We start from the raw sequence: 13,256 nt of genomic DNA on the forward strand, positions 1-13,256 counted from the left end.
AATTAGGTTTCCTATTCTGCATCTCAACTAAAGAAGATTTTACGTCAACTCCAATCTCAAGTCTACTACTCGACAAAGAATGACTAAAACCTGGTTTTAACCCATCCATAACTATTTGTCTCATTGCCAAATTTTCCAATGACAAATCAAACCTTACTCTCATTTTAATATTACTATTTGTGAGGTACTATACTTATAAAAAAGGAAAAGGGGGGGAGTAAGTAAATAAGAATATCAGGTTCCCGAAAGGCTCCTGTACTTATACGTTGGCAGAATGGCATGGCTGGGCAAAGTAACGTACCCGTACGTTACTTTGAAATTCCCGCTGTGCCCGTGCACACGGGTCCCGCCGACTCAATCGCCGCTCCAGAATGGGGAGATGCCGATGTAAACAGCATCTCCCCGTTCTGCCTAATGACAGCACATTGATCGTCTGCTCCCTGTCATTGGGAGCAGCGATCAGTGCGATGTCAAACACAGCCACGCCCCCAGACAGTTAGAAACATGCCCCTAGGACAGTGATGGGGAACCTTGGCACCCCAGATGTTTTGGAACTACATTTCCCATGATGCTCCACTACAACGCAGAGTACTTGAGCATCATGGGAAATGTAGTTCCAAAACATCTGGAGTGCCAAGGTTCCCCATCACTGCCCTAGGATATACTTAACCCCTACCCACCCCTAGTGGTTAACCCCTTCACTGCCAGTGACATTTTTACAGTAATCATTGCCATTTTATAGCATTGATCGCTGTATTAATGCCAATGGTCCCAAAAATGTGTCAAAATTTTCTGACGTGTCCACCATAATGTCGGAGTGATGATAAAAATCGCTGATTGCCGCCATCACTAGTAAAAAAAAAAAATAATAATAAAAATGCTATAAAACTATCCCCTATTTTGAAGACGCTATAACTTTTGCGCAAACCAATCAATAAACGCTTATTGTAATATTTTATTTTTTTACCAAAAATATATAGAAGAATATGTATTGGCCTGAACTGAGGAAAAAAAAATGTTTTATTTATTTTTGGGGGATATTTATTATAGCAAAAAGTAAAAGATAATGCGTTTTTTTCAAAATTGTCGCTCTTTTTTTGTTTATAGTGCAAAAATAAAAACCGCAGAGGTGATCAAATGCCAGCAAAAGAAAGCTCTATTTGTGGGGAAAAAAAGGACGTCAATTTTGTTTGGGAGCCACGTCGCACAACCGCGCAATTGTCAGTTACAGCGACGCAGTGCCGAATCGCAAAAAACGCTCTGATCAGGAAGGGGGTAAATTCTTCCGGGGCTGAAGTGGATATACATATATTTTTGCCTCTTAACCTTCCCTATTAATTTGTTCTTATAGTCTCGCTTGTAAACCTCCTTGGTTACCCAAATGATATGTCTAAGAAACCTAACCCTAGTCTCAGATAATCCTTAAATACTCTAAAATTATCTACCTAATTGTGTATATGTATGACTGTATATATGTATGTATATGTCTATATATCTGTATGTTTATACTTGTATATGGGTTTATGTATATATATATATATATATATATATATATATATATATATATATATATATATATATACACATATATGTGCAGGTATGTCTGTCTGTACATGTATGTTTATATACAGTTTCTGTAGAGGTATGTATATTTATATATATATATATATATATATATATATATATATATATATATATATATATAAAATATATATATCACTAGTGTATGTGTATATATACACTATATTGTCAATTTGATTGGGGACATCTTTAAAGCATGAATAACCGCACAGTACTTGTGCTGTGTAATCTGGCCCTCCCTATCACCTGAAATACTGGCTGATCCTGCCTGGTTCTGCCCTCCCCTCTGTACACTGACTATGGTTTATCATGGCTGCTGAGCCCTGACACTGTGGTCAGTTTACGTGCCTCCATCATGAGAAGCCCTGCTCTGTCCTTCTCTTGACCCCTCTCACCTCTCCCCCCTCCCTGCCTGTCTGCTCTGTGTCAGTGCCTGTCCCCTCCCCTCCTGCTGCTGAAATCACAGCTAATTTCACAATATCCTCTCTGTTTAATAATGTAATAACTGATTTCAGAGTGCGACTCAGCGTTCCCATGACCAGCCGCCTCTCTTCTCCTCCCCTACTGATTGACGTCAATGGGGGATTCTCGGCCCCCGCCCGCTGCAGCTGTCAGGCTGAGAGAGGTGGCTGGTTACGTGAGCGCCAAGAGGTGCTCTGAAATCAGTTATATAGCTGCATTTTTTATACAAAGCACAGACACTTATATTATTAAACACTTCAGCCCCGTAATATTTGGCTGCTCAATGACCAGGCCATTTTTTGCGGTTTGGCACTGCGTCGCTTTAACTGACAATTGTGTGGTCATGTGACGCTGTACCCAAACAAAATTGATGTCCTTTTTTTCCCACAAATAGAGCATTCTTTTGGTGGTATTTGATCGCCTCTGCGTTTTTTATTTTTTGCGCTATAAACAAAAGAAGAGCAACAATTTTGAAAAAACACAATATCTTTTATTTTTTGCTATAATAAATATCCCCCATTTTTTTATCAAAAAAATAAATAATTTTTCCTCACTTTAGGCCGATATGTATTCTTCTACATATGTTTGGAAAAAAAATCGCAATTTTACTAGTAATGGCGGTGATCTGCGATTTTTATCAGGACTGCAACATTATGGCAGACACATCGGAAACTTTTGACACATTTTTGAAACCATTGACTATTATACAGCGATCAGTGCTATAAAAATACACTTATTACTGTGTAAATGTAATTGGCAGGCAAGGGGTTAACACTAGGGGGGTTAACTGTGTTCTCGATGTGTCTTTCTAACTGTGGGGGGGTTGGGACTGTCTAGGAGGAGACAGAGAGCGGTGTTCATACATAGTATGAACACACGACCTGTCTCCTCTCCCCTGAAAGAACTGGGATCTCTGTGTTTACGCACACAGATCCCGGTTCTTGCTCTGTCATGAGCGATCGTGGGATCGCACTCACATCGGCACTGGGCACGCGATGCAGGCCTGCGTGTGCCCCTAGTGGCCAAAAGGAAAAGTGATGCAAGGTAACGTTGATTTGTCCAGCCAAGCCAACCTGCTGCAGTAAAACTGCAGCGGCTGGTCAGCAAGCGGTTAAACAGAAAGGATGGTGTGAACTTAAGATAGTGGCTTAACAACCACTTTAATTCTCCAATTAAAAAGAGAATGGCCTCTAATTATATTCATTCTCAAACAATTAATATAGCTTGCAAGAAACAAATTTCTATACCAGCTCCACACCTACCTACTTCCATTTATCTTTCCCTTTGGTTTACACATCTTCAGCCTCTACTAAACACAGAGGTATCTTAATAGCTTTTCATAAAAATCTCACTTTTACCTGTAACAAAGTTCTCTCCAAGGTATTGACATAACCATTCGTAGGTACTATGCTCCCAATACTAAAGGATTTTCTTTTCTTTCTCACATACTCCACATACTTAATTCTCATTCCAAAGGCACCATCTTTCTCTGTGGAGACTCAAATTTAACTACCCATCCTCTTCTTGACAAGTCATCTACACAAACACATTCACAACACTTTGACTCCCAATGCTTCCTAACACTCTTTTCTCAAGCTGGCTTCATAGAAGCATGGAGGAAACTACACCTGATAACTGATCTCAGCCCCGTGAAACATGGTGGTGGCAGCATCATGTTGTGAGGATGCTTTTCTTCAGCAGGGACAGGGAAGCTGTTTGGAGTTGATGGGAAGATGGATGGAGCCATATACAGGGCAATCTTAGAAGAAAACCTGTTAGAGTCTGCAAAAGACTTGAGACTGGGGCGGAGGTTCACCTTCTTGCAGGACAACAACCCTAAATATACCGCCAGAGCTACAATGGAATGATTTCAATCAAAGCATATTCACACGTTAGAATGGCCCAGTCAAAGTCCAGACCTAAATCCAATTGAGAATCTGTGGCAAGACTTGAAAATTGCTGTTCACAAACGTTCTCCATCTAATCTGACAAAGCTTGAGCTATTTTGCAAAGAAGAATGGGCAAAAATGTCACTCTCTCTAGATGTGCAAAGCTGGTAGAGAAATTCGCCAAAAGACTTCCATCTATAATTGCAGCCAAGGGATGTTCTACAAAGTATTGACTCAGAGGGGCTGAATACAAATTCATGCCACACTTTATACATATGTATTTAAAAAAAAAAAATTAAAACCTTTTATCATTTTCCTTCCACTTCACAAATACGTGCTACTTTGTGTTGGTCTATCACATAAAATCCCAATAAAATACATTTACGTTTTTGGTAGTAACATGACAAAATGTGGAAAATGTCAAGCGGTATGGATACCTTTTCAAGGCACTGTATGGGTTGACCTCCTCTACCATGGGTCTAGCCTGGATCCTGGCAGCTGGCTGCAATACTTTGTTGATACTTATAATGCCCCTAAACCTCATCTCTTGAAACATCGGGGGAATGAACTCAACAATAAAAAGATCCATATGGGCCGTACACATGTTAGGATTTTCCGACAACAAATGTTGGAAGTGAGCTGGTTGTCGGAAAGTCCGACCGTGTATATGCTCCATAGAACATTTGTTGTCGGAATTTCCGCCAACAAATGTTTGAGAGCAGTTTCTCAAATTTTCCGACAGCAAGATTTTTTGTCTGAAATTCCGAGCATGTATACTCAATTCCGACACACAAAAGTCCACGCATGTCCGGAATCAAGCAGAAGAGCCACACTGGCTATTGAACTTCATTTTCCTTGGCTCGTCGTACGTGTTGTGCATCACCACGTTCATGACGTTCGGAATTTCCGACAACAATTATGTGACCGTGTGTATGCAAGACAAGTTTGAGCCAACATCCTTCTGAAAAAAATACATGGATTTGTTGTCGGAAAATCCTATTGTGTGTACATAGATTACGTCTTCCAATTCCTGAAATCCTACAAACCCCATATCTGCTTACTGCAGTACACCCATCTTATAGTCAGCTGAATTCTTTATTTCCATTATTATTACAATGTAACTTATTCCACCCACACCCTCAAGGTTGGGCCTGAAGGGCATATGTGATACTCCATGCTATAATAGATAACACTGAATTAGTATTCACAGGCCTATACATCCCTCAAATTCCACAGGTGAAAAAGGAAAAAAAATTATGTGAATGATAAAAAACCTGCTGGCAATAACAAAACAGAACAAATTGTGTAAAAACATATAAAACATAATTTGCCACGCTATGTAAACAATGATAAAATGGTGAAAACAAATTAAATATTAAATAACAGTCCATAAGGTGTTTCCATATGTGGATAAGTGGTAAGAAGGAGGAGATAGCAGAGAGAGTAGAGGGATGATATTGTTGGTTTGTTCTTGCTCTTTCACTGTACAGGCAGCAGGTCAGGGACAAATGTTTTGACAGCAGAGAACATAACGATCTGGAAAGGTAATGTGTCCATGTATTCCAACGATCAGGAATCTGCTTGGTCTGCCATGATTCTATCTCCACCTTTTTCAAATGGATTGCCATGATTTGTAATTCCATGCTTATCGAGACTCCTTTAATGTGGCATCTAGGGATCTGGTAAGGGAACATCTTACACAACCACAGTAAAGGTGCACTTGGGTGAATGTTAATTCATTTTCTCTTCAAGAATATGTTTTCTATATATCCCTCTGCCTGCAATATCTCATTCCTACATAGTATAATATCCTCTGTAGCTAAATACCCCACAGATAATATTATCACAAGAGCTTTTAATAAGAGCCTGTGTCCCAAAATAGATAAACCTACTAAATGGGCCACATTGTTTAAACTCCAAGATGTTTAGCCTACATACTAGTGTGTTTACCTGTCACACTATTACTCCAACTTTGTCCCGTATTGACTTTATTTCTGTCAGTGATCCAATTTTAAAGTACAAAATATATCTATTTTCTCATGAGGAATATCTGATTATGCCCCATTGCTGCTTCAATTGTCCACAATGAGAATCCCTCAGATACGCTGTGGAGATTGTGACAGTACTGGATTTGAAAAAAAACGCTGCAAACACGTTGAGGCCTAAATTATCCTAGAGGAAGTGCAATTTGCATATACTTCTCTACAATCAGGGAAGACGCCTGGAGTAAACGGTACCCCAACTGCATTTTGTGACCTATTTGGGTGTCTTTGCACTGCAAATACAAATATTTTAAAAACGAAATTAGAACAGGACTGTCTCCCTGCCTTCATGTAAAAGGCAATTATAATAGTTGTTCCCAAACCCGGTAAGAACCTTGACCACTCACTCCTAAATGTTGATGCCAAAATGCTACAAATATTAGCCATATCCCCATTCCAGAGGATTGAACCAATATGAATTTGGGAGGTTATTCACAATCATAAGGATGGCCGACCAGGATGTTGTTTCAGAGGTGGTGGCCTTCCTAAGATCCTGGAAAAGCATTTGACTTGTGTTGAACTACCTCTGGACTGTTATAAAAACTTGTCTTTGGTCTTAATTTCATTCCCTGAATATGCCTACGATACGTTTCTCCGACAACTCGAGTACTCACTTTTAGGATGTTACAGTATGTCGCAAAAGTGCGTATACACCTTCACATTTTTGTTAATATTTTATTATATCTTTTCATGTGATGACACTGAAGAAATTATGCTTTACTACAATTTAAATAGTGAGTGTACAGCTTGTATAACAGTGTAAATTTGCTGTCCCCTCAAAATAACTCAACACACAGCCATTAATGTCTAAACCGCTGGCAACCAAAGTGAGTACTCCCCTAAGTGAAACTGTCCAAATTGGGTCTAAAGTGTCAATATTTTGTGTGGCCACCATTATTTTCCATCACTGCCTTAACCCTCTTGGGCATGGAGTCCACCAGAGCTGCACAAGATACCACTGGAGTCCTCTTTCATCCTTCATGATGACATCACGGAGCTGGTGGATGTTAGAGACCTTGCGCTCCTCCACCTTCCGTTTGAGGATGCCCCACAAAGGCTCAATAGGGTTTAGGCATAGAGACATGCTTGGCCAGTCCATCACCTTTAACCTCAGCTTCTTTAGCAAGGCAGTGGTTGTCTTGGAGGTGTGTTCGGGAGGGTTGTTATCTTGTTGGAATACTGCCCTGCAGCCCAGTTTCCTAAGGGAAGGGATCATGCTCTGCTTCAGTGTTTCACAGTACATGTTGGCATTCATGGTTCCCTCAATGAACTATAGCTCCCCAGTGCTGGCAGCTCTCAAGCAGCCCCAGATAATGACACTCCCACCACTATGCTTCACTGTAGGCAAGATACACTTGTCTTTGTACTCCTCACCTGGTTGCCGCCACACACGCTTGACACCATCTGAACCAAATAATTTATCTTGGTCTCCTCAGACCACAGGACATGGTTCCAGTAATCCATGTCCTTAGTCTGCTTGTCTTCAGCAAACTGTTTGCGGGTTTTCTTGTGCATGATCTTTAGAAGAGGCGTCCTTCTGGGACAACAGATATGCAGACCAATTTGATGCAGTGTGCTGCGTATGGTCTGAGCACTCACAGGCTGACTCCCACCCTTTCAACTTCTGCAGCACTCATACATCTATTTCCCAAAGACAACCTCTGGATATGACGCTGAGCATGTGCACTCAACTTCTTTGGTCGACCATGGCGAGGCTTGTTTTGAAACCTGTCGTGTTGAACCGCTGTATGGTCTTTGCCACCATGCTGCAGCTCAGTTTCAGGGTCTTGGCAATCTTCTTTTATCCTAGGCCATCTTTATGCAGAGCAACAATTCAATTTTTCAGATCCTCAGAGAGTTATTTGCCATGAGGTGCCATATTGAACTTCTGGGACCAGTATGAGAGAGTGAGAGTGGTAACACCCAATTTAATACACATGCTCCCCATTCACACCTGAGACCTTGTAACACTAATGAGTCACATGACACCGGAAAGAGAAAATGGCTACCGTATATACTCGAGTATAAGCCGAGATTTTCAGCCTCTTTTTTGAGGCTGAAAGTGCCCCCCTCGGCTTATACTCGAGTCATCGCTGTCTGCCCGCTCGATCAGCGTGTCGAGCAGACAGACAGCGGCCATTCTATTCAAAAGCCGCGCCTCCGGCTCCGCCTTCGCCTGTGATAGGCGGAACACTGAATTTCCCAGCAGCCTGTGTTCCGCCTATCGCGGACATCGTATCATCCTCGTACTACGGACGAGGATGATACGACGTCTGTGATAGGCGGAACACAGGCTGCTGGGAAATTCAGTGTTCCGCCTATCACAGGCGAAGGCGGCGGCGCAGCTTTTGAATTTTACAATGGCCGCCGACGAAGAGGGCACGGGACGGAGGCAAGGCAAGGCACGGCACGGCACGGGACGGGACGGGGGCAAGGCAAGGCACGAAACGGGACGGATGCAAGGAGGCAAGGCACGGCACGGGACGGAGGCAAGGAGGCAAGGCACGGGACGGAGGCTCGGGACAAAGGTAGGCTGGACACACACACACACACACACACACACACACACACACACACACACACACACACACACACATGGATGGAGACACACACAGGGATGGATGGATGGATGGATGGAGACACACACACACAGGGATGGATGGATGGATGGATGGAGACACACACACACAGGGATGGATGGATGGATGGATGGAGACACACACACACAGGGATGGATGGATGGATGGACACACACACACACAGGGATGGATGGACGGACACACAGGGATGGACGGACACACAGGGATGGACGGACACACAGGGATGGACGGACACACAGGGATGGACGGACACACACACAGGGATGGACAGGCATGTCTCACCCTCGGCTTATACACGAGTCAATAAGTTTGCCAGTTTTTTTGGGGGTAAATTGGGGGCCTCGGCTTATATTCGGGTCGGCCTATACTCGAGTATATACGGTAATTGGGCCTAATTTCGACATTTTCACTTACTCACTCTTGTGAGATACTGTATCTCTCCAATTTGCACTGCACAGAGCAAAGAGACAAGGCTGCTCTCTCTCACCAAGGATGACCTTTCTCACCAGGGCTGTTTGGCCTAGCCCAACAACTACTGCCCATACAGCTCCATTCTTCAGAAACAGTGCAAAGCATTATAGATGGTCCTTTGGAGAAGACTCTTTATATGCCGATATCGTGCTATCTTACAGGGATGCTACCACCTCCTTACCTGCAGCCCTAAAAGTTATCAATGCCTTTGGTACCTTCTCAAGTATCAAAATTAATTTGAACCTACTGTTCTCATTGGACCCTGCCTTCTCTTCGTGAATCATAAATATTCCTCTCACCTGGGTTTCACACGTTAAATATTTTGTAGTTAAAATATGATGTGACATCTCTCAATATATAAATGATAACCTATATCAGATACTGCAACAATTAACTTGTCATGGTTATGCAGTGATCTTCCTGTTTGCTTACCACCCCTCATGTGTTCAGACTAAGAGGCCAGCCACTTCCACCTGGTGGTTTTTATAACCTCTCCTCTAAGCATGGCTCCACCCCAGGCCCTATCAGGGAACCTTATATTAACCTGTGCACTGCAAGCCAACAATGCTGATCAACCATCGTGTATTCCTTTGTGTGTTTAGCTTCCTGTTACCTGCCGTGCGCTCTTCTGTTGTTCCGTTACCGACTTTGGCGTGTCTTTGACTATCCCTGTCTGCTTATGGCCCCGACCTTGGCTTTGTCCCTCACCATCCCTATCCTCCTGTTGCCTACTGTGGGTGTTAGCTGGGGGACCCTGGGGGTCGCGACCTGGAGCCAGTTGCAGCCAAGTCCATCCTCACCACTCAAGGCTCTGGTGAACACATGCTGGCTCTTATAATCCGCGCCCCAGGGAATCTTACGCTCTAACCCCGGTGGGACCTGCCTCCCATCCGCAGCAGTCAGCCGTAGGGTCCACAACCTTGCTGTGCACTCCTGATCCCTACGGTGTGCATCTGTCACCTAGCCTCAAGGTGACCTGACATAACTTATTATATTCTATGTGGAAATCCCTATCATCGACTCTGGTGAGACAGGTTATTTCCAAACTAAATAACTTTATATGTTGTATTTCGCAGCCCTCACTCAAACCTATATATTACAACTGTCATAAAGACCACTATTATGGTATGAAAGCAGGATAGGAAACACTACTACATAATAAAAAAACACATTCCCCATTCATTCCTCCCTGGGGGTATCCCCTCTCTCTGGTATCTCCATTCCTTACCTTACCCCATTTGTAGGCCAGACTTGGTATTAAAACTTTACAACATTTTGTGCCGAAGTGATTCTTGTTTGACAACATTCTATCTCTCCAATTGGATGTTCTATGGATTTCTTCAGCTAAAAGATGTGATCCAAGCCCAATTTCTGACACCCATTAATCTAGCCTCCAATGGCATTAAGAAACTTTTAATAATGGAAAGTGTCAATAACATCTCTATCTTAGGTTACCCAGTACTGATATGTCTAAAGTCTCTCGCCTTTTTGGAAAATGGTAGCAGGATATTCCAAATTTGCCAAAAAATTATGATATCTGCCAGTGATAGGTTTTTACAACTTTAATTTCTGCAACAGATCCCACAGATGTCAATCTGAGATAGTTTTTTTTCTTTTATACATAATTTGAACCTGTCCTCACATTCAAACTGACATAAATCTGGGGGGGGGAGGGGGGGGGGCTGGCTATGTTGGGAGTAGCAGACACCCTAATCATGCTCCTGGGCTTATGTAATAATGTGGATATGACCCATAGCTTAAGGTTATTCATTTTCTATACTGCATTTTATGCTAGATTGCCAATTCTCCTTAGATAGAAACTATCTACCCAAACTACGCTACATCTGCAGAGATCTACTTTAAACTGTCCCTACTTCAGACACAACTTCCCTAAAAAACGGACAAAATATAGGTGGCATGGTTTGAAGCATATGGATTGACAATATCGTAAATAGTATGCTGTTTATGCCTTATATGCCAATATTTTAATGGATTCATTGCCCCTCCTATTTCACCTCCACCTCCATTTTTCTCGTTTCCTTATTTTGCTCATGGATAACAATGTACTTTATTAATATGGAACCAATGTACCTTTGGCCTGTGTAATGTAAGTGCTAAGCCTATTGTCAGGAGCCTGTAAACACTCTTGTTCTTTGACAGCTGCTGGCCTCATTCCAGCACCCTGGTTTTGGTATGATGCATACCTGTCTATCCACCTGCAAGGTGAGCGATGTGGCCAGTCTCTGCAGTCTCATGCTTGTGATACTGCATTTGTAATGCCTATTCCAAGGTCCCTGTTTGTCCACCCTGCTCTGCTAGATTGTATCCCCTCGTTGATAACCTTGGATCGGATATCGACTACTCTAGGAAGCTAAACCTTGCCTACCTTGTACCAGGACTGTCCTTGAACCACTTTGCCTGTCTGGCAACCACAAGTACCTGTTTACTGTGCTCAGTCTGTGCCTGCCCTGGCAAGGTAACCAGGCACTATAGCATTGTATATAAGTCAAGGGGGTAGTTAAAAGTGAAGAACACAGAAGCCAGCTATAGTGTCTGGCCATCTGCATTAGGGGGTAATCATGACACCTATGTTTTGTAACTTTAAAAGTTAATAAACTTTACCCATTTAAAAACAAAAATGTAATAATAAAAAAATAGCTTTTTAAACATGATGCACAGAAATGTACTGTAATGTATTCAGTATTGTGAGTTCAAATGTTTGATTTACATTTTTTTATTTAAAGACGGAACTATGACAGTCCACAAAATAAAAAATAAAAAAAGGATTTTGGTTTCTTATTCTACATTTCAATCAACATGTAAGTGGCACTGTCTGCTTTTTGATCTGTTTTTATATACAGGTGAATCTAATTCACCAAAAAGAAATGAGCATTTAGCTAGTCTCGCAAAACACATATGTACTAGGGATTTTATATCATAATCATATACATAAACCACATTAACATTTTTGTACTAATGAATGTAGAACTATACTATCTATCTTCTACTCTGAGGTCATAAAAGTAAAAAAAAAAAAATGAGCAAGTATTCTTTTCATATTACCTTGTAGTTCCTTCCATGTTTGTCCAACAGGGAAATGACAGAGCGAATGTGTCTTTTCTCTATTAAGTTTAAAGCCTCTGGGCTTTCAATCAAGATGCTGTGCAGAACCTCCAATATTCCTTTAGCAAGATAGAAAGAAAAGTTGTATAAATAACCTTTGTAGTATGCTATGTTGTCATTCAGCACCAGTTTGACAGAAGCTTTGCATCCCTACCCTGAAGATTCCTACAGGAAACATGTTGAACCAGTTAATGCCATTTCAAAATTTCTGTTGTACAAGGACAGACAGGAGTCAGATAATTCAATGCTGCACTGCTGGTAACAGTGTAATGCTGTGACTGGACATAGCTTGCTTTAGGTATATTCCAAATCTAGTTATACATGGATGAACTCCTGCATTAATAAAGTAGTTGCTCCTTCTCAAAAAAATGCACCTACAACTATTTAGACTTAACAACCACAGGCATGAAACTTATGGTTTTATTGTTGCTTAAAAATGACAAGACTGTATCAATGGCAAATGTGTTTTAGGAAAAACAATACTTTTTTTATTTAGCTTAACTTCAGTAAAACTATATTTTCTTAGCTTTGGGTAGTAGAAAGAATAGTTAAAACCTTCTCTCCCCTTCATCCTGTCCTTATTACACCCACTCCTTTCAATACTTGATGTCACAGGAATAGGATGTGAAAGGAAATTTTGTGGCCAGAAAGAGAAAATAAGCAATAAAACTCTGATGGAAATTCTAAACTTTGCCTACTTAACTACTACTCCTAAACTGAAACTTGCCACTACAACAAAATCCTAATTTTTAAAGTGTGTCTGAACTCAAGTGCAAAAATGTATTGTATTGAAGTTTACCAGTCCTTAGATGTGGTGGCTGCATTGTTTTTTCTGTTTTAAATAAATTTTCTGCAAGTAAAGAAAAATTCATCCTGATCCTGATAGAAAAGCAATGTTCTTGTAACTCCCTGTTCCCTGAACTAAAATCTCAAATCTTTTTGTCAGTCTTCCAAGTTCTCTTCTCTGGACTGCAGAACAGTACCCTATGTTATGGGGATGAAAGGAGGAGGTGTTTGTTGCCCAAATCAAAACAGCAGCCTATGGTTACAATGCTGTTCTTCCTCAGATAAAATACATTAAGTGTTGT

General features: G+C 41.4%; 1 protein-coding gene across 8 annotated transcripts in view; it reads right to left on the reverse strand.

Moving 5' to 3' along the window:
• The window catches only part of RYR3 (ryanodine receptor 3), a 1,008,486-nt gene that overhangs the window by 661,427 nt on the left and 333,803 nt on the right, over positions 1-13,256 (reverse strand). For all 8 annotated transcript variants that reach the window (XM_077464742.1, XM_077464741.1, XM_077464740.1 and 5 more), the window contains one exon: positions 12,109-12,227. In XM_077464742.1, the coding sequence (XP_077320868.1) occupies positions 12,109-12,227 (119 nt within the window). The remainder of the gene's footprint in view (positions 1-12,108; positions 12,228-13,256) is intronic.

This window comes from Lithobates pipiens, unplaced genomic scaffold (genome assembly GCF_037356315.1).
Source record: "Lithobates pipiens isolate NorthernLeopardFrog02 unplaced genomic scaffold, aLitPip1_a1.2 Scaffold_30, whole genome shotgun sequence".
In the NCBI taxonomy this organism is placed as follows: domain Eukaryota; kingdom Metazoa; phylum Chordata; class Amphibia; order Anura; family Ranidae; genus Lithobates; species Lithobates pipiens.